Raw genomic sequence first — 21,740 nt, 5'->3', positions numbered from 1 at the left:
TGATAATAAACTACTGTCATTTCTCTGATCGCCAAAGTGAGTGATCAATAAATTTTTAATGGTGTTCCAATCGTTACTACCGCTAATAGAAAAAAATTTTTCTGCCGGTCTAGTCAATTTGGAAAAAATACTGTTTAGTAAAAGTTTATTTTGTGCACAATTATTATTTGCGGGAGTGGCGTCCCAATAGGTGTTCAATATATCGGTACATGTTGAAATAAATCGATGAAGTCTGCAAGGGTTACCATCAAACTCTGGTATGATTTGCAAACGTTTCAAATCAAAAACTGGTGTTACTGCCATGATAGAATCGACTATATTTCCTAATTGTCTAGTTTGATTATTATTTATACTAAGAGCTTCTAGTGATTGACTTAAATCTAACTCAATTTCTGCACTGATATCACCTAATGATTCAGGAAAAATTGAGGAGCTTGACATATAGGATCACAAAAGGGAACAATGAGTAACTCACGAAAAATTCCTTTCCATCGTCTGGTGTTGGAGATTTCGTGTACTGGGATCCGCCTCTGGAACCGTAGTTGATCCGATGATGGTACTTTCAGCTTCAGAGTTTTTTTTGTTGCCGAAACGACTCATCCGGTTCTTCTCGATGAAGAGTTGAAACTCAAGGATATCTAAGTCGATAGATGCCTTCGAGAATCCTACCACGACTGCGCCAATTATGTACTTTAAAGAACGAAGACCGTTTTTAAAAAGACGAAATATTTTTATTTGGACAAGTTGTTCGAACAAAAGTTACATCAAGACTGAATTTCCAATAATGTAATATAAATGGTGAGAAATTATAATGTTGGCTTTTCCAGGAATGCCGGCTGTTTGATACTGCAGCGTCGGCGCTCCTTGGCCGGGTCGTAGACCTAGTCGGCTGGTTGAACGTACTTATTCGGTACGTAACTCGTCACACGTTTCCCCCATTCCTGTTTGAACCAAAAATTGCAAAAAGTTCAGCTCCATAAGAAAATACATGGGATTTTGCGCCAGAACCCGCCTTGTTCATCTACTACCAATCTGTTTAAAAAATCTGTTTTTCCGTCACACCCCTACGAACGACAACCCTCAGAAGTCGAAACTTGTGCGAGCTAAGGATTAACGAGGTATTACCTTTTAACGTGAGATTCCTAACACGGGTTGGACGATAGCAAGCGAAAATCGATCGTTCAGACAGGGGCATGAACCACCGACCAACACGGCGGTCAATTCGAGTGAGTGAACAAAGTACCCACGTCAAGTGTTCCGAAAAGGCATTCATTGATTTTGCCGATTCCATTGATCATACCTCGTTTAACACGAATATGTGATTGAAGGTTGTCCAGTTTTGTCTGCATTGTTTCAATGAGCTATTCAGTTCTTTGAAGCATATTTTCAGATAGATCATGGTAGGAAATTGGGTGTGTTACATTTTCCTAACTGAAATTATTTTTGATTATATTGAAATATATTTGTGAGTTATTTAGTTGATTGATAATTGGACTCAAATCGATGTAGTAAAGAAATGTGTGCTTATTATAAATGACTTTGGCGTTACCTAAGTTTATGGAAAGAATGGGATAATGAATGGTTTTGATTTGAATGTCTTCATCACATAGTACTTGAAGTACGTGAAGTACCAGGTACAAGGTTGGTAACCTCATTTTCGTCAGTTCCTTGAAAGGTTTTCTGTTAGTCGTGGGCTTTTATGCAATATTTTTGTCATAGGTTCCTTTTTTGGTTTCTAGTTTCATACTTGTTTCCTTGAGTATTTTAGTTTTTCTGAATTTTGTTTGTTTTTTTTTGTCGTGCTTTGGTCCTTATGTATGCTGTTTGTTGATTAGAAAAATCGGGGGGTTCTTCTCTATTTTCATTCAATTTTTAAGTGGTGTTTTTATGGGCTTGAACGTAGTCCGGAATGATGATAAGCTCACCGAGATCGATTGGATTCGTATTAATGATGTGACCTTTCACTACTTCAACGGGGTGAATTTTGTGACACTTTGAATTGAGTTATTGTATCCCAGGAGGGCGCGTTTCATTATCTGGTCAGGAGAAAGATTTTTGTTTTCCTCCTTCAAACACCGATAATGTTCGATCAAGGTCGAGTGAAGTTTTGAAGTTTAAAAAAAATCTGTTTTTCCGTTAATCAGCTGTCGCACCCATACGAACGAAAACTCTCAGAAGTTGAGAAACTTGTGCGAGCTAAGGACTAACGAGGTCTTACCTTTCGACGTGTGATTCTTAACACGGTGTGGAGTGGTAGGAGTGAGATTGAATTCGATGATGGGAGGATTCCAATCATATTTGTTTTTTTGGCATATTTTGCTGTTGTTGACAAAATTTTGAATATCATCAATTATTTTAGGCTAATGAAAACGTGAACTCAGGGATTATTTTATTTCATTGATACCTTTGTGAAACGTTTATTACATCAGTTTTTACATCAGTGAGGAATGTTGGACATTTTGAAAATGTTGGAATTTTTGAAAAGATATCGTATCGTATTACATACGTTTGCTTTGGATCGAAGTAATCTCTGAGTAATTTGACGATATTATTTTCGATGTTTTTATTTATTGATGTGATACATGACCGAAAATTTTCCAAATCTCTTTCGATTCTACACTTGAGTTTTTCTATATCCCCAAGTGTAATGATCACCTGGTTTTTATAAGTAGAGCCGCTTGTCGTATAATTTACTTCTGCTGGGTTCAATGTCCGGGAGGCGTAACATATTGGGTGGTCATGTTGGGATAATATGGCGCCTATTGCGGAATTTGAGGCGTTTGTAGTCAATTGGAATGATTTTTCGAAGTCAGGATATGCTAGAACAGGTTCAGATATGAGTAATGACTGCATGTATTGAAGCAATTAATGGAGTATTTTGTGTAACCTACCTTTCATTTTTCTCAAGACATTTGGTAATAGATTTCCTGAGTCTGGCAAAGTTATTATTGAATTTTCGATAGTAACCTAACAGTTTCAAAAATTATTTAATATCTTCGTTTGAAGGTGGTTTACAATGTTTCGTGTGCATTTCATGGGTTCGGGCTTTCATTCTCGAATATGATATAAATTGATTTGAAATCCCTGAAAAAAATCTGTGAAAAATTAAAAAATTTTCTGAAAAATAACAATTATATTGAGTGAAAATCTGAGATTGAAATGAAATAACAGCAGCAACCAAAAAATTAAAAAAGCTTAACTATCAACACAAGATGAAAATTGAAATATTATTAACAAGAAATGAGAATTAGGAAAAAATTAAAAGATTTCAAACCAAGTTACTCCACGACGTTTCGATTGTTAGTATCCACTATCATCTTCGGGTCATTCTGGACTCATTCCTTCGAGATCTGACATTTATAAGTAATTCGAGTGATTTCACCTATCCCCTTTTCCCTCACTCTGCTACATTGGTTTAAGCGGAAGCTGACCATATGGCAGGAATTGGTCGTGTTCCGCTTGATTAGATATTTCCATGTATCACGTATCTCTACGCTAGCTTGGCTAAATGCGGTGTTGGACAACATTAATGTGGCTTCTTTGAATTTTCTCCTAAACCAGTGTTCCTCCTTGTGGACGATTTCAACTTGAGACCACTTGATGCTACGTTGAGGAGTCCAAACATGCTCTGCTATTACGGATTTGCTTGTTTCTCCTCGCTGTGTGCGTTTCTTGTGCACAACAATGTGAACTTTCAGTAGACTGGTTTTCATGAGGTTAGTGTCCCCAGATCTGAAGCAGATTCTGATGTAGTATTTGAATCCAATCCTTCTTATTTTTTCCTTTCCTAGGCATCATCAGAAATGACCTTCAACGGAATGGTTACTCCAAAGTGATTGTGAAACAGTAGAAGACAGCAAGACACAAGGAAGAGTAGCCGCCACAACCAGTACTTGTATTTTCCTACATCAGAGGATTGTCGGAAATGATAAGAAGGATTGGGTCCAAGTATAACATCAGAAGCTGCTTCAGATCTGGGAACACTATCCGTAGCAGCCTCACGAAAACCAGGTCACTAAACGTGGACTGCGATTCCAAGAATTGCATTTATCAGATACCCTGGGAGTGCAGAGAATCATACATCGGTGAAACTAAGAGGCCATTGAAATTTCACATTGCCGAGCACAGAAAACACATACAGCGAGGAGAAACCAGCAAATCCGGAATAGCAGAGAATCATACATCGGTGAAACTAAGAGGCCATTGAAATTTCACATTGCCGAGCACAGAAAACACACACAGCGAGGAGAAACCAGCAAATCCGGAATAGCAGAACATGTGTGGACTCCTCAACATAACATCAAGTGGTCTCAAGTTGAAATCATCCACAAGGAGGAACACTGGTTTAGGAGAAAATTCAAAGAAGCCGCATATATGTGGTCCAACAACGCATTTGATAGGTGAAATCACTCGGATGACCTATACATAGTCAGATCTCGGAGAAATAAGTCCAGTTATCACCCAAAGGTGATTGTGGATACTAACAATCGAAATGTCGTGAAGTAATTTGGTTTGGAATCTTTTAATTTTTCTATACTTCCATTTCTTGTTATTAATTTTTTATTTTTCATCTCGTGTTGATAGTTCAATTTTTTTATTTTTGTTTGGCGCTTGTATGTTATTTCATTGTAATTTCTGTTTTTTGCTTAATATAATTCAGCTGATCTTTTTAATTTCTTACAGATTTTTTCCGGGATTTCAAATCAATTTATATCATATTAGACAATGGAAGTCCACACTAATGAAATTCAATATCTTTCTGAGTCTTTGAAATTGATAGTCAAGACATTTAGGGGATAAGCTTTGATTCCTTCAGGTGTGATCACATGTCCCAAAAATTCAACTTCCTTTCGAAGGAATTCCGATTTACCTATCTGAATTTTCAATCAATCTTCGCGCAATTTGGAGAAAACCAATTTGAGGATTTGAATGTGCTCTTGAAGTCCGTTGCTGAATATTATGATTTCATCCATGTAGACGATACAAATTTTATTTTGCAAGTCTTTGAGGATTCAAATTGGGTGAATGGTAGGGGTTTGAGTAATTTCACAGGAATCGTCCTATTGGTGGGGTTTTGAATATCAATCAGGGCATATCCGTTTTTTTGCAATAGTCAATATTTGTGACCTTTCGACAATCAGTTGCCGTTTTTATTATGGTATTGGAATGTTATATTTTATCTGGAAATAATTTTTCAATTATCGAAGGTTTGATTATTGATCGAGAGCTTTCCGTATCGATAAGTAATTTTAATTTTGGGTTTTTTGTTTCTACATATGGTGAGGTATTTACATGATAGATTGATTTCGGCTAAGTCAATTGGCCTTGTTGGCTCGTTGCCTGAAAATTTGCGATTTCTTCAGGGTCTGGATTGTTTGAAATACAAGATTGTTGTTGGTCGAATTCGTTATTGAAATATTTATTTGGATCAGGGATTTCATTCGGATTGGGGTGTTCCTAATATTGATATAGGTTGGCAAGTTGATCATAGAAATCAATCGGGTTTTCATATTCATTTGAAAGTAATTCTTCTGAAATTAAATTTGGCGTTTGATTGTGTTGAAAAAATCGTGATTGATTTTGTAATTGATTTGAATCGTATTGAGTTCTGAAGTTGGTTCTGGGGTTTTCCTGGTATTGAGAAATTCGTTGGTGGGGAGGTTCCCCGTCAAGTGAGTTCATGAATCAATATTTGATAAATAATTCTCTAGTACCGCCTTTAGCTTAGATTTTTTTCAAACTGCTAGCAAAAATTCACAAAATTAATTAATTTTTTTTTAATAACTCGTCTAGAATAAACACTGTTTTTGTTCGCAATGAACTGCCTTGAATTATCTTCACCGGAATCCTTGTGCAGAGGATTCAGTAAAGGCGAAAAGGAAATTCAGCACCTACAGTTATTTTGATGATCCAAAATCTCGTAGTCTCCAGTTCTTTCTCCGATGATTCCTTGTAGCCTCAAGAAGTAGAGTCGTTTCTTAGAGTCTTGCTTAAGATGTAGACACTTCAAGTCGCGAAAAAGTTCTTTCAACGCACTGCACAAATCCTACCGACTGCGCCAGTTAAATACTCAGAACGGAAAATTGTCTCTTTGAAAATATATTCATTTTATGAAAGTACAATTAGAGACAACTGTCTCTAGCAGGAGTTACAATCAGAATTAAATAAAATATAAGTTCAAATAGTGTGAATCGCTCTGTAAATCGAAATAAGGATTTCTTGGGAAAACGCTGTCAGCAGATCATATTTCTATGAGAACAGCAAATCGTTGGAACGGTTGTTCCTTAAATTGTGTGAAGAATACAATGTATAACTTGATATCGACATGAGTGACTCTAAGGAAAAAAATATGTGTGCGTCTCGGGACGCCCAACAGAAGTGATAATTCAAACTAATCTAAGTTGAACTATTTAATACTGAAATTGTTTCACTTGTGAAAAGCTTAGGTTATTACCTAAATTTCATGCATATTGATATGATAATGTAAGAAAGGGTCATTCAATATTAAAATTTTTTGTTGATTGTTTTGTATATGTACATATATTATTCATACCATGAGCCATAAGTTTCAACAGTATATGTCTATGGCACACTAAACACTGAATCATGCGAAGGGAGGAGAGAGAAGAGTCTGTTCGACGAGAAAGGAGGGGTCCGTCTGCTACTGTCATATGCGTGAGAGAGGGACGCCGGACAGACTGGCATCGTAACGCGTTACGTAACGAAGATGTTCACCGTCCCAAAATCATACTCTGTGTAGAATAGGTGAAACTCTGCTACAAGCTTTTATATCAAATGAATTGTGTCATTTAATGAATTGATGAGTTCGATTCAATCAGAAGTTTATTTTTCAGAGCGTGTAAATTGTAGTTTTTTTTCAAAAATGTGTTTTACTATCACATTTTTGTGAGACACATGGTTGAAGCCTTTCGTGAATTTCACGAGAGGCTTCAACCATTGGTCAGAAATATTTAGAACCGTTGGGATTGGCAGCAGTTTATTTCAAATTCCCTTATTGTGTCGGTTTCTACATTCGTTCATTCATATTTTTATTCGTTAGGACAACTCATTGGTAGATGCCTCTTGTTGATGCCTACAAATGTGTCGTTGCATTCGTCAGCTTTCGTCGGCTTTTACATATTTTGTTTCAAATATGCTCAAGAAATATGCTGACTCTAGACATACAGAGAAATTGGTAATTCAATGGCCTGAAAATGTGAATCAGCATTTTATGAAGGAGTACATTGATTTTTAGTAGTGTATACAAAATCGAAAGTTTTGTGGAGAAACGAGTGGGATTTTTTTATATATTCATCCTATTTCTGAATTAGAATGGGACAAATAATATTCATATTCAATACTTGTAGCATGAAGAGCTATAACAAATATCATTTCAATGTTATCTACATGCCACAATCAGAAGGCTTTTGTAAGTTCATTTTGTTATTGAGAAAATTAACTCATAGATGACTTTGCAATTATTGATTGTGAATGGATGACAGATAATTCCAAATATAAAGAAATTCTACATTACCTAAAGGTCCAGTAATCAAGATTATCAGCTGATTTATTGACATGTCCAAGACTTTCTGATGTTCCTCTGAAGTTGATCATCCATATGTCATATCCGTGATCTCCTAAAAACTTGGCTGAAAGTATAATTATCAATAAATAATTATCATGAATGTTAAATTCATGACATTAAAAAAAAATTATTAAAATGAAGTACCATAGGGAGGTTTGAAATTTGTTGCAATTTCAAAGAATTGTTATGAGTTAGGTTAATGAGTATTCAGCATTATTGTTGACTTGAAAATCATGTGAATTTTTATCCATATTGAGTAGACCTAAGGCATAGATGTCACTGAAATGATCATTGTCTGATCTTTTTTTAAAGCAATTATTTATGATGCACTGTTTGGAACCTTTGTAGTAATGAATATTACTGGAGTTTTTTTCCCAACACCAAATCATTATTTTTATTACCTCGACACGTGTTTCGATCACCAAGTGATCATCTTCAAAGAGGAAGATTAAAACTATAAACTAATGCAAAGCTAACCTTGTTTATGCTATATAGGTATCCCATACAGATAAATCATCCAGGTGTACCACCCATACAGGTATACCAACCTAAATTAATTTTACAATTTTGCCTTATCTATTATTTTACAATAAATGTTTATATAAAACAATTTTCAGCTATATAAAAATTATTTCACAATATTGCCTATCTAAATTTATTTTTGCAATGTGTCCTTATTTCATTTGAACAAGCTATATAGTATGTTCTTTGGTATAGGTTCGTCATCGTTATTCATAATATTATCGTGTTTACTATTTCTACACTCTCATAGGCATCTAGTTGCCTGTTGTTGTTGACTTGTCTAACTTATCTTGATGATGGGCGACTGCTGATTTTTCTGGTCTTCCATATTCTAAGTGTGCTAAGTGTTCCTTATATCTTACTTTAATAGATCTTTTTGTCTGTCCATAATATTTTGCAACGCAGTCCTTACATTCAATTTCGTAAATTCCAGACTTTTCCGAATTCTCGACTTTGTCTTTTGGACTTCCCAAAAGGCTCTGTAGTGTATGACTTGTTTTAAAAACCACCTTCAAAAGTAGTTCCTTGAAAATCTTTCCAAAGTTCCTCGTATATTGGTGGTATGGAACTGAGATGTATTTATCTTGGTTTTTGTCCTTTCTGAAAGTCGAGATTTCGTTCATTCTCAACCTAAACTTCTTCTTCCTTATTATGTCATCTACAATACTGTAACGAATTAAAGAATTAACTGTCTTAAACAAATTTATTTTAACAATACTTCACTATCACAACTAATTTATTTACACCACTCAGTAACTAACGCTTAATTTATCTTCACCGTTTGTTAACCGCTCGATTCGCTTTCTTGGTACAGACTACTCTTCGGGACGAAGAGCGACGTTTTTATATTGTCAACGAACGTTCCGGATCCCTCTGCGGATTTCGGGACTCATCCGCATCCTTCCCGCTCTTTCGCGGTATTCCGTGATGCGTCATGCGTCGGTCAGGGCCGGCTTCAGATTCATTACATTGCCCCCTTCTTAAAGACGTTCCGCCCCGAAATGTCATCCTTGGCGTGTGTCGATACCTGCAGAACTCTCCATATTTGCACTGTGAAGTTCGATGGAAGTAACACTCCACAGTCTTTATGCTCGGTCGTGGAAGATGGTTACCACACACCAGAATCTGGATGCCGCTGGATCTGAAGATCGTTTCCAACATGCTTCTCACAATTCTCCAGTCCAGCCTGTCGAGCCCAGAGGCTAATTTCGGGATCGCCAACTCCACGAGATTTTGGTCGAACATCGTCTCCTTCAGTCTAGTAAGACTCCTCCAGACATCTTCATAGGATGGTTTGTCTCGAGAATGCTTTTTGGTCACCAAGTAGAAGATGTTTCTCTGACCCTTCTTCAACTGTAGCACTCATCCCACTTCTGACACCAATTGTAACGAATTAAAGAATTAACTGTCTTAAACAAATTTATTTTAACAATACTTCACTATCACAACTAATTTATTTACACCACTCAGTAACTAACGCTTAATTTATCTTCACCGTTTGTTAACCGCTCGATTCGCTTTCTTGGTACAGACTACTCTTCGGGACGAAGAGCGACGTTTTTATATTGTCAACGAACGTTCCGGATCCCTCTGCGGATTTCGGGACTCATCCGCATCCTTCCCGCTCTTTCGCGGTATTCCGTGATGCGTCATGCGTCGGTCAGGGCCGGCTTCAGATTCATTACAATACCCTTCGAGAAACCGTTAGTGGCTGCTATTTCCTGTATTGTACGTCTTTCTTTTGTGAACCTATCATGTGTTAGAGGGAAAGTCAAAAGACGATGCACTAAAAATTCTTATATAGCTGAAAATTGTTTTATATAAACATATATTGTAAAATAATAGATAAGGCAAAATTGTAAAATTAATTTAGGTTGGTATACTTGTATGGGTGGTACACCTGGATGGTTTACCTGTATGGGATACCTATATAGCATAAATAGGTTAAGCTTCGCCTTGGTTTCTAGTTTTAATCTTCCTCAATTGCTAAGATTTTGGTTGAATTATTAGTCCATATTATGACCTTCTTTAACAACGTAATTGCTGAGAGCATTTCTCTCAGGATGTAATCTACTATCACTTTTATATGTCTTGACATTTGACCAATATATTCATTACTACAATTCAAACATGGTATGGAATGAACTAATTGAGATTGGAAATTTGTAGGAGTTTTATCCTTATGTTTTGAAAATGATTTATCGATGGTTGAGCTATTTTCACATTCAAATTCTTGAAGATTCTGCATAACTTAGGTGTCATATCACTGATGTATGGTAAAGAAGTTAAAACTATAAGAATTGGAGGTGGATCAGTGTCAATTGTGATATTATTTGATTTTAACGGATTTCTATCCAACTGGTTGTTATTATTGAGTTGAATGTCAATAGATGACGTACTAAATAATATGTTCTGATCCCTCATTTTTGAAAAAAATGAGGGATCAGAAATCTGTAGAATGCGGTTCTTCATTTGTTAGACCAAGTTGATATTCGTTGATTGCTTATGGTATGAACAGTAGTTCAAGAACCTACAGAACTGATACGCTTGTGAAACCAATCTATGAGAAGGATATTATCGTGTATTCTGATTACCTTAGTATTCAGGAACGGAACTCTTTGCTCGTTGTTTTCAGGTTCGTTGTTAAACTGTATATAAGGGTCATAACTATTGGAGATGTCCACAATTTCAGTATTGTATCTTGAGGAAGGGAGATAATCATATCATCAAATAATTTTTTATGGAAAAGAGATTGAAAGGAAGAACCTGTTAGACCAAGTCTAACAGATCATACATAACATATGCTGGAAAAATGGGGCTAATCTTAGCTTCCATTGGAGTCTCAAAAGTTTGTATATAAATTTTACCATTCAATGAGAAATATGTGTTATTAAAAAGGAAATTTATAAGTTTGAAGAAATCGTTTTTATGGATATCACAAAACTGACTAATACTTCCCCATTTTCTATTAATAGATCTGAGAAAAGCATCTAAATAGACATTGCTGAAAAGAGATATCACATCACATAGTTGTCAATCTGATTGACTTCAAACAAGTTTTTAATTGAATCATTATAGATCCGTTGAACTTATAATGTAGAATCTTTTCTCACTTTTGAGTAAGAATCACAATTTTCTATGAGGTTTGTAAGAAGAGAGAAATATATTTAATCTATTTCACGAATCGTCAAGCTTTCGTGTCTGAATAGAGACTTCGTCATGACGCTGAAATGAAATACAATAGAAAAGAACTGGGAAAAAATGGACAACACTTACAAGTAATTTGAGTTTTACAATTGAAAATTGATTATTGTCAAAAAAAAATCACAAAATTGGTGCATTGATGTTAATGTCATAATTTTCAGATATCTGATATTGGTAATGTCACGTTCAAAGCTTACTATAATGACAAGAGTGACATTATCATTGAAAAGTTTTGTATTCCATGAATGCTCATTGAATGAATGAATGCATTTTTTTCAAATTGAGAATATTACCGAGATTTATCTAAGTCTAGTAAATTATTGTAGATCATATTCAGATTTTCAATGTCTGTTTTTCTGTTCATATTATTAGGATTTTTGTTAATAAGGATCATGTCGTGAAAAAGCCTTTCAAACATATTTTTTTCTGAATATGAAACTTGCTTGATAAAATTCAATTTTGTTTTCTGTTTCAATAGAATGTTGAGCTAGTTCACATATATTTTTGTTTATTCTTATATCACTTTTGTCTGAAGTTATTCTGTTTGATAATGTTCTGGAAGTTGTTCCATTATAATTTAAATCATAATTATTACATGGTATATTATAAACAACGTTTAATTTATTCTAATCAGGTGTAGAATCTTTCCACTATGTTTTAATATTTCCAATAACTTTACCTAGTTATCTCTAAAAAAAGTCTTTTGTGAGATGGCCTTCATCTCACAATCACCTGTATGCTTCAATAAGAAACTGAATTCAACCACTTATTTTCTAATATATACTGAGGTATATATTGGTCGAGCTGGCAGAACATTCAGGAATCGAATCCAGAGTCATCATATGAACTATGTAAATAAGAAAACAAGTTCAACATATTCAAATCATCTTTTGGAAGAAAAACATATCTTTAACGAATAGTTCTAAATTTTACACATGAAAAATAAAGATTTGAAACTGAATCATCTAGAAGCAATGGAAGTTATTGAACTTAAAAATCAAAACATTCTAATCAATGACCAACTGGATTTGAATAGATCACCATTATTGAACTTGTTTTCTTAAAAAAAACGAGAAAGTATTATTATTCATGTGGAGTGTGAGGTAATATGCTTCAGGTGATCATAATTGAAGAGGTACCTCATTTATATAAAAGTTGCAGAGGTGTAGATGATTTGATGGAGGTAGTCTCAATTGTAGTTACCTGTGGTGTATAAATATTAGCGTAAGAAGCAAATTGTAGTATTCAAATCACTGTTAAAGAAGCTACTGTGTTAGCGAAACATGTCGTGATATATTTCTCAAATGAAGTTCATGAAATCAACCATTTAAGTGAAACATATTCCTATCTTTTGTACTTGGATCAAGAGAATCTCCAAAACCTTCCTGATGATTTGTCAAATTTCTAACATATACTTTAACTTCAATTTTATTCAATTCCAAGTATTTCATATTGTGAATAAATGAATTTATATTCTAATATGTCTTCAATTTTAATCAAATGAAAGTTAGGACACCTGTCAATTTCTTTTCCATTGGGTGTTTTATGATACATCTCAACTAGTGTCGTATGAAACGGTTTTTGAGTTGCGTCTACTGATTAAGAGATTGGCACGCACCACTGTTAAAATTTTGACCTTGATGTAAAAAATATATTTGATGATTTTTACACCATTTGCATACAATCTCGAAGACAAGCAATATGTTAATATATATATTTTTACTCTTGTAGTTTTTTTCGATGGTGACAATAAAAAGTGTCGAAATGTGGAATCAATGTTTCTTTTGCATGCTACGTACTCAATAGTTCAGTAATTTTGTTCCTAACTAGTTAATATATATATATATATATATATATATATATATATATATATATATATATATATATATATATATATATATATATATATATGCTTTTCAATAAATCATCCTTGACCGTGGCCTTCCGGATCACCTCAAAATCTATAGGAAAATGTTCATTCTTTGAAAAATAATGGGCATAATTTAGATCTATGTTTTCTACATAAATTTCCTCTGTTTGTGTTAAACGCGACAACATGTCGGCGGGATTATTTTCCGATTTGACTACTTCAACATCATATTGATAACTGGAGAGTATTATCGCCCATCTACGTAATCTATTTGCAGAAAATTGCGGAATACTTTTATTTGGACGAAAAATATATGAAAGGGGCTTGTTGTCCGTCACCAATGTGAAATGTCTACCAAATAAAAAATTTTGAAACTTGATTGATCCAAAAATCACTGCTAGTCCTTCTTTCTCAAGAGTACAAAATTTACGTTCTCGTTCTGATAAAATTCGTGAAGCATAACATATTACTTTTTCTTTACCGTCTGGAGTTATATGTGCTAGCAACACACCTACCCCGTATTCACTAGCGTCAGTCACCAACCTCAATGGTAGCTCTGGGTTGTAATGCACTAAAACAGGTGAAGAAGATAAAATTTTCTTGACTTCCTCGAAAGCCGTCTGACAATCCATCGACCAATCCCACAAAGGATGCAATAATGTCGAAAGATTTCTAACGAACTCACCGTAGTCATTTATCAACCCTAAAAATGATTTTAAAGAAGTAACGTCGTGCGGTACTGGTGCATGAACAATGTCATTAACTTTCGATTGTGATGTATGCAAACCGTGCTTATCAAGATCGTATCCTAAATATGTTATTTTATTTTTGAAGAAACTACACTTTTCTAAAGAAAGTTTCAAACCTGCCCCCTGTAATCGGGAAAATACTTCTTCCAAACGTCTTGCGTGTTCCTTTACCCGTAATGAGAATGCCATCATAAAGCAAACGACTCCTTTCAAACCCTGCAGTAATGATTCTAACATTTTTAGAAATTTAGCAGGTATACTTGCGATCCCAAAAGGTGCTCTATTGTAACGGTACAACACCCCCTATGTGTAGAAATTGTTATCAACTTTTTTTAATCTTCATCTAAACAAACTTTTTGGTATGCATTCGACGAATCTGATTTGGTAAATTGTTCAGACCCTTGTAGTTGTACGAACAACTCATCAATTTTTGAAATAGGATAACTATCGATTTCTATAAAAAGATTAACTGTTATCTTAAAATCTCCACATATTCGTACCGACCCGTCTTTTTTTAAAACAGGGAGTTCCCCATTCCTAATAGTCTACCGGTACGATAATTCCTAATTCACATAACCTATTCAGCTCCTTTCCACTTTATCTCTCATTTCAAATGGTAAAGACCGGGCTCTAAAAAATTTTGAATTCGATTTAATTCTAATCGAGATTTTTCCCTTGTTGAAAGTACCTGAACCGGGTGAAAGTAAATCATTATATTTATTTATAATGAAGTGTGAATCTTCAGGGAGATTTGACCAATTTAAATTGAAAATAGTCAACTCCCGTCCCAGAAGCGGTGGTCCTTCATTTTTAATAACAAAAATATTTATCATTCCAATTTTTCCATTATATTCTATTTCAGTTTCAAATGAACCCAATGGTTGAATTTTACCTCCATTATATAGATTGAAAATCTTATCTGTATATTTTAAAATTTTGTTGCCAAAATTAAGTTTATAAAAATTTTCAGAAATAACTGAATAGCTGGCCCCTGTATCCAATTGATAAGTAGACGGCCTGCTATCACAAGTATTACTTCTATTACGACTGGATCAGATTTATACTCTAAATTAAACAAAGCAAGATTATCTGATTCCAAAAAATTATTTGCATGCCTGATATTGTTTACTTTTTTCTATTTGGACACATTGGCGCTAAATGACCTTTTTTATTACAAATATGACAAGAATATTGACGGAAAACACACTTATCTTGTTGATGGTTTTTACGACCACATACTGAACATTTTGCCTGATAGTCGATCCAAATGCTTGATCCTTACTGCTACCGCTGGAGGTGCTGCTTCGGCAGTTCGAATATTTCGTACCGAATACTCGTACCGGCGAAATGAATTTCCGGTTCTCTCTTGATTGATGTCGATTGAAAACTTGGTTGAACAGCAGATTTCGAATCGGAAATTTCCACTATTCGAGCAAAAGTCACTGTAGCTTTTTCCTCATATAATCTATCCTTTATAGATCCTCTGTCGTAGCCAACCACAAATCGATCAACTAACGCACGTTCTATCTCTGTTTGTCCTTCGAAACCACATGTAAAAATAACATTACGCAATAGAGCTGCCCACTCTTTAGGTGTTTCACTATGTAATTTACGTAAATCCAAAAATCTATCCCGACTCGCAAATACGGACACTGTTGGTTTAAAATGTCCATCCAATAAGTTAAGTATGTCCTTGAATGATTTTGATTCCGGCTCGATAGGAAAACACATGTCATGTACAAGTTTATATGCTTGTTCATTTAACAAATTTAGAAGAATGGCTCTCTTACGGTCCTCTTCTTTGATTGCATTAGTCGAAAATAATTTTCTAACCTTTTTCTATAAATTGACCAAATTGCCTGGACAGGATTAAATTCTTGTAAATGTCCCCTATATTGCACTATTATATCCGTCATGTTGAGATTTACTAATATTATTAGGTAATGCAGTCAAGCTGCTGGAAAATAATTCCATGAAAATCAAAAGATAAATAAGTACCATTCTGATCATTCCCATATTGATTTCAATTTAAGAGCCACCGCTAGACAGCTGTTTCAGCCTATTGGCCTGCCCGGTACTGACGATGCTGTCTACCGGTGGCTCTTAAATTGAAATCAATATGGGAATGATCAGAATGGTATTTATTCATTTATCTTTTGATTTTCATGGAATTATTTTCCAGCAGCTTGACTGCATTAACCTTTTTCGATTTCATATCATTTCTAGAAACATGTGGATTCGTTTTTCGATGACATTCCAGGTTAGCTTCCCAAATGTCTGCCACCGCAGTTGTCGGTTGATTGGTCAAACCACCAACACCGACATAAAAAACTTGTCAAGTTGACTTGGTGTCACACCAATAGATGGTTCCATTTATGAACCATTTATGAAATGAATATGAGTTTGATATCGTAGGTGTTTCAGAGCATTGGCAGAGAGAGCAATGTCTCAAAAGTATAAATTCAGATGGTTATGTTTTAGCAAACTATTTCTGCAGAAAACAAATTCAAAACGGCGGAACAGCCATATTTTTGAAGAAGTCCATATTATTTAAGCCATTAGATTTGCAAAGTTTTGATATTGAACAAAACTCCGAATTCTGTGGAGTTGAATTAATAAATGAAAAAATCCTTGTTGTGATTCTATACAGGTCAGGCAAAGGAAATTTTGACATATTTTTGGAAAAATTCAAGAATTTGCTTGAATTCATCTTAAATCCGCATACAAAAATTATAATCTTGGGAGATTTTAATGTTAATTTTGAAGGTAAGTCAACATCTTCATACGATTTGGAAAATGTATTGTTATCTTTTGGTTAAACACCCACTATTCACCAATCAACGAGAGTGACAACAACATCTGCGAGCTGTATTGATAATGTTTTGACAAATTTAGATAAAAAAATCTTTGGATGCGGAGTCTTTGAACCATGTATCTCAGACCATCGTGCTCAATATGTTCTATTAAAGGACAGCTCTCCTCAAATTATTGAAAAAACGTCTCGTAGAGTAATAACAAAAAAAGGAATAGAAAAAATTAAGCAGTCTTTACATGAAGTAGAATGAAGTCTTTTCGAGACCAATGACGATGTAGACTTCCTGACTTCTTTTATCGTAAAAACCTATAGCGATATTGTAAAAAAATGGTGTCCAATGAAACTCAAAAAGCAAAAAATAAAAAGTGTCCAGTTAGTTGGTTCGAAGAAAATTAAAAATCATGAGACAACATTTATCAAATTTTAGACTAATAGCTGACTTTAGTAGACACCCGGATGATATTGAAGCCTATAAAAATTACAAAAAGTGCTATATAGCTCAACTAAAAAATTCTAAAAGATTAGCCTATGATGATTTCATACGTTTATCGAGAAATAAATCAAAATCATTCTGGCAAGTGATGAATTTTGAAAGAAATAAACAAAACAGTACTTCTACATGCAATATAACCCCCGACTATTTCAATAAATACTTTGCTAGTGTTGCTGAAAACATCATAAAGTCTCTTCCAACTGTGACAGAGAAAGAAGTTCTGAACTTCAGAAACTTTCCAGCGCCCTGTAATTCGTTTTTTTCTTGGTCCAGTCACTGAAGAAGACGTTCGAGATGCAATAATCTCTCTAAAAAATTCTAAATGTTTAGACTCCGATGAAATAAATAGTACAATTATTAAAGAAACTACCAGCATTATTTCGAAACCTTTCACCCTACTTGTAAACTTGATATTTATTACCGACATTTTTCCGGATGCATTCAAATTTTCTAAAGTCCTTCCACTATTTAAAAATGGCAATCCAAGTCTAGCTGAAAACTATAGACTTATCTCCATCATATCTATACTTTCTAAAATCATCGAGAAAATTTTGAAACAACGTATTTATGCATATTTTGAGACAAATAACTTTTTTGACAAGTTACAATTTGGTTTCGCAGAAATTGTTCTACAGCTCAGGCTGTTTTTAGCGTGGTCACTAATGTAGTCAAGGGTCTTGAGCAAGGTAATCTCACAGCAATAAGCTCTGTGACTTTTCAAAGGCCTTTGACTGCATTTCTCATGAAATACTATTAGAAAAACTAAGCTATTATGGAGTGAGGGGAGTTGCACTTTTCCTTATGAAATCATACCTGTCAAGTAGATATCAAGCCGTTAGTGTAAACAACAAAGTTTCAAAATTTGAACATGTAAAGTATGGCGTTCCGCAGGGGTCAGTACTGGGACCCCTGCTATTTATAATTTATGTTGATGACATCAGTAAATTCATGCAACCATTTAGCACCGTACTATTTGCCGATGATACGACATTTATATATCGTCACCTCAGAACTCTCTCAAGTCCAAATTTTATAATTTTGAGTTAGGACTATCCTGACCTTCCCCTCAATAGCCTTTTTATATGTGCAAAACCATACATTCATTCTCTTATATTTGAGGAAATTATACACTTGGTGCAAATTTATCCTATGTCCATAATATAAATTAGTGTTGGTGCCAAACTATCTTTCGTGGACCTACACTGCGAAAATATTCCAAAATCACCTTATGTTTAGTGCAGAACAATCGTATCTCACCATAGTCTTTTGCGCCTGCGATAATATGTGACAATTGCGTAGGTCAAAAGTGTGGTATGTCCACCCTTGAAGCCAATATTTGCATGTGACTTTACTGAAGCACAATAATTGGCTGAGTACCAAATAATTGTAACACCGCGGAAATCACCGGTACACCATTACTTCGTTTACTTTTACTGTCGAGCGTCAATCTGCTATTTTGAAAATGAATCGTGGTAAAAAGCTTGTAGAACTAGCAGAAAAATCATTGCAGCCTGATGCAGGTGAGTCAGTGTAGTTTTTCTATATTTGGAATTCTCAATATACCTCAGTATATACATTATAGAAGCGAGAAAGGGCGCCTCTCCAAACGAAAATGTTTCGGAAAATTTGATAGACAGTTTCATTGTTTTGCAAGCACCATCGAGTGATATTTATATCCCCAACGATGGATCTACGAATGAGGTAGAACCTTTGAGAATAAATCACGATACTGATAATATAATGATTACTAAAACAGTCGATGATACAGAAGATATTGATATTGTTCAACAAATAAATGAAGAATTGATTTTCATGGGAAACAATTCAGATAATCAAGCAGCTACTGATATTGTAACAGGAAATACAATGAATTCTGTGAAGATAGTGACGATTCGGTTAACGACCCAGATTACAAGGTTGAGTACGAAGAATTAAGAAGTATAAGAGAAAAAAATCTGTTACTCAAAAAATCTACCCTGGGTGAGTATATAAAATAAATTAGACGAAGTATTGAAACACACTTTCCTCAACAAACAGTTTTCGAAACTTTCGGGAGCTGAAAAAGAAAGCACTAATTCGGAGAATGTAGCACCACAAGAAGTTGAGAAAATGAACTCTGAAGAATCAAGTAAGTAATGAAATTCAATACGAGAATCAAATGAAAGCATATCATTGTTTCAGACACCAAACAATTAACAAGAAAAAGACAAAGAAATGTGCATGAATGGACACGAAATATCATTAAAGCAAAAAAGAAATAGTGGCAAACAGTATACTAGCTGGAATGGTAAAGTGGTTCTTGAGAGAAAGCTCAAAAAGGGATGTGATAATAATTGTGTGAAAAAGCGTGTCGAAAAAATAAACATAGCTCAAAGAAACAAAATTCTTAAAACATACTGGAAATTAGGAGACACCTTAAGTATATCAGAGCAAACTGTGAAAACTGCGTTTAGCAAATATCATATCGGCTATGTAGAAAGAGACTTACGTGGAATTAAAACAACGTCTCGCCTTCGAAATATTACCATTCAAAGTGTAATAGATCATATCAATAAATTTGATAGAGTAGAAAGCCACTATTGTAGAAGGAATTCTCAACGTGAATATTTACCGTCAAACTTGAATATTGGTAAGATGTACGATTTATATAAGGAATACTGTAATCAGAAATGTATTTCTTATATAGCCAAAGAGTCCATGTACAGACATATATTCAGAACATATATTCAGGTTCAATTTGCATTTTTTCAAGCCCAAGAAAGATTTATGTGGTTTATGTGAAAAGTATAAAAATGCAAATGAAGAGCAAAAAATAATAATGAAAGAGGAAATTGAGAACCATGCGAGAAATGAAGAATTGAGTAGAAAGAGAAAAGGAATCGAAAAAGAGAGAGCACGGGATGACAAGAATTTCTGTGCGGCAGTTTTCGACTTGGAGCAGGTTCTACAAACTCCAAAATGTGAAGTGTCTGAACAATATTATAGAAGTAAGTTACCTACCTACAACCTAACCTATAGTTTAGGTGATAACCAAGGATATTGTTATATGTGGCACGAAGCTCTAAGTCAACGAGGTTCCACAGAAATTGCCACTTGTTTACTTCGTTTCATTACAGAAAAATTCAAGACTGAAGAAAAAAGAGAGTTTTCATTTTTTCTGACAATTGCGGGGGCCAAAACTGAAATAGAAACATTGTTGCTTTATATTTATTTTGTGCAGTATCCTTCTCGATAAAAATCGTTCATCACTTCCTTCAAAATGGCCACATACAGAATGAAGGAGATTCGATCCATAGTAATAAAGAAAAAGCCTCAAGAAATGTTAATATACTCATTCCTGCTCAGTCGTATACGATTGCGGGAACTGCCTATAGAAAGAAGCCGTACATTATTACAGAAATGAACAATTTTCTCAATATCACCAAATTTCGAGAAAGTTGTTTCAATAACCATGCACGTCATACTATGGGAACCAAAGTCAATTGGAATAACGTCAAAATTGTAATGGTAAACTCGGAGAAACCAACTATTGTGAGTACAATCACTGGGAAACTGATTATCAAGAAATAGATATTTCTTCGCATACCAGAAAGAAGCTATGCCCTATTAAAACTTTTCAGATCGAACCAGCTTATACCAAAACAGTTGTTATCAATACCAAAAAATGTATACATCAAGCAAGTTGTAGGGACCTGGTGATTCCAAACCAGTATCATGATTTTTGTAATTCGTTGAAACATGATACGAAACGAAGATCTGATGAAGTTTGTTTTTTTAGTCTTTTATGTGTTGTCTTCTTATGTTTATGATTTCCTTTTATATTAAAATTGACTCAATATCTGTTAAGTTCAATTTGTGAACCTATGTTCTTCAGAGCTTACCAAACCCACGATTTTTTCAGTTTTATAATGTATAATCAAACACGGTTTTGCATAAAAAAAAATTGTAAAACTTAACACAGTTGTTTCTATATTCACCCAATAGAACTGAATTTTGCATATAAAATTATTATAAGTATAGTTCAGTACTCAATTTCCACTCCCAATATCAATTAAATGAATATGGTACCATCTTAAGTACAATATAAGATGGTTCTGCACTACTTCATTTGCTGTTTATTTGTCGTAGGTCCAGTATATTTCTTTAAAAAAATATTTTTCCGATGATTATCTAAAAGTTATTATACCAAAAATAACTGTTAATTGAAATAATCCACAGATATCAGACTTTATCGATCCACTAGAAACTTACAGAGCTATCAAAACTTTGAGAGCTAATTCTGAGAAATGCCCAATTTGAACATATGCTACTTTTCTGTTCCAGACCGACGATATTCAGATAGAGAACTATCAGAACTCACAAGAATATCCAAAGAGGTGGATGATAGGGCTGAAAATTGGTTTTTTGGCAAATGGTCTCAAACTAAAATGGTGAAAAGTCACAGAGTCTTCATTTTTCAAGCAGCAACGCCACATCTAATGTTAACAGTGTTAAATTACTGC

At 34.4% G+C, this 21,740-nt stretch overlaps 1 protein-coding gene across 1 annotated transcript in view; it reads right to left on the bottom strand.

Annotated features, from left to right (window-relative positions):
- The window catches only part of LOC141480190 (gastric triacylglycerol lipase-like), a 123,165-nt gene that overhangs the window by 38,440 nt on the left and 62,985 nt on the right, over positions 1 to 21,740 (bottom strand). The window contains exon 2 of the mRNA XM_074170079.1: positions 7,535 to 7,649. Coding sequence (XP_074026180.1) covers positions 7,535 to 7,649 — 115 coding nt within the window. The remainder of the gene's footprint in view (positions 1 to 7,534; positions 7,650 to 21,740) is intronic.

The sequence above is a fragment of the Leptinotarsa decemlineata genome, unplaced genomic scaffold, assembly GCF_025532065.1.
Source record: "Leptinotarsa decemlineata unplaced genomic scaffold, Ldec_3_MD MMD2_P_RNA_scaffold_6, whole genome shotgun sequence".
NCBI lineage: Eukaryota > Metazoa > Arthropoda > Insecta > Coleoptera > Chrysomelidae > Leptinotarsa > Leptinotarsa decemlineata.
Note: the sequence above shows the minus strand (reverse complement) of the source record. Positions and strands in the feature narration are given on the sequence as shown.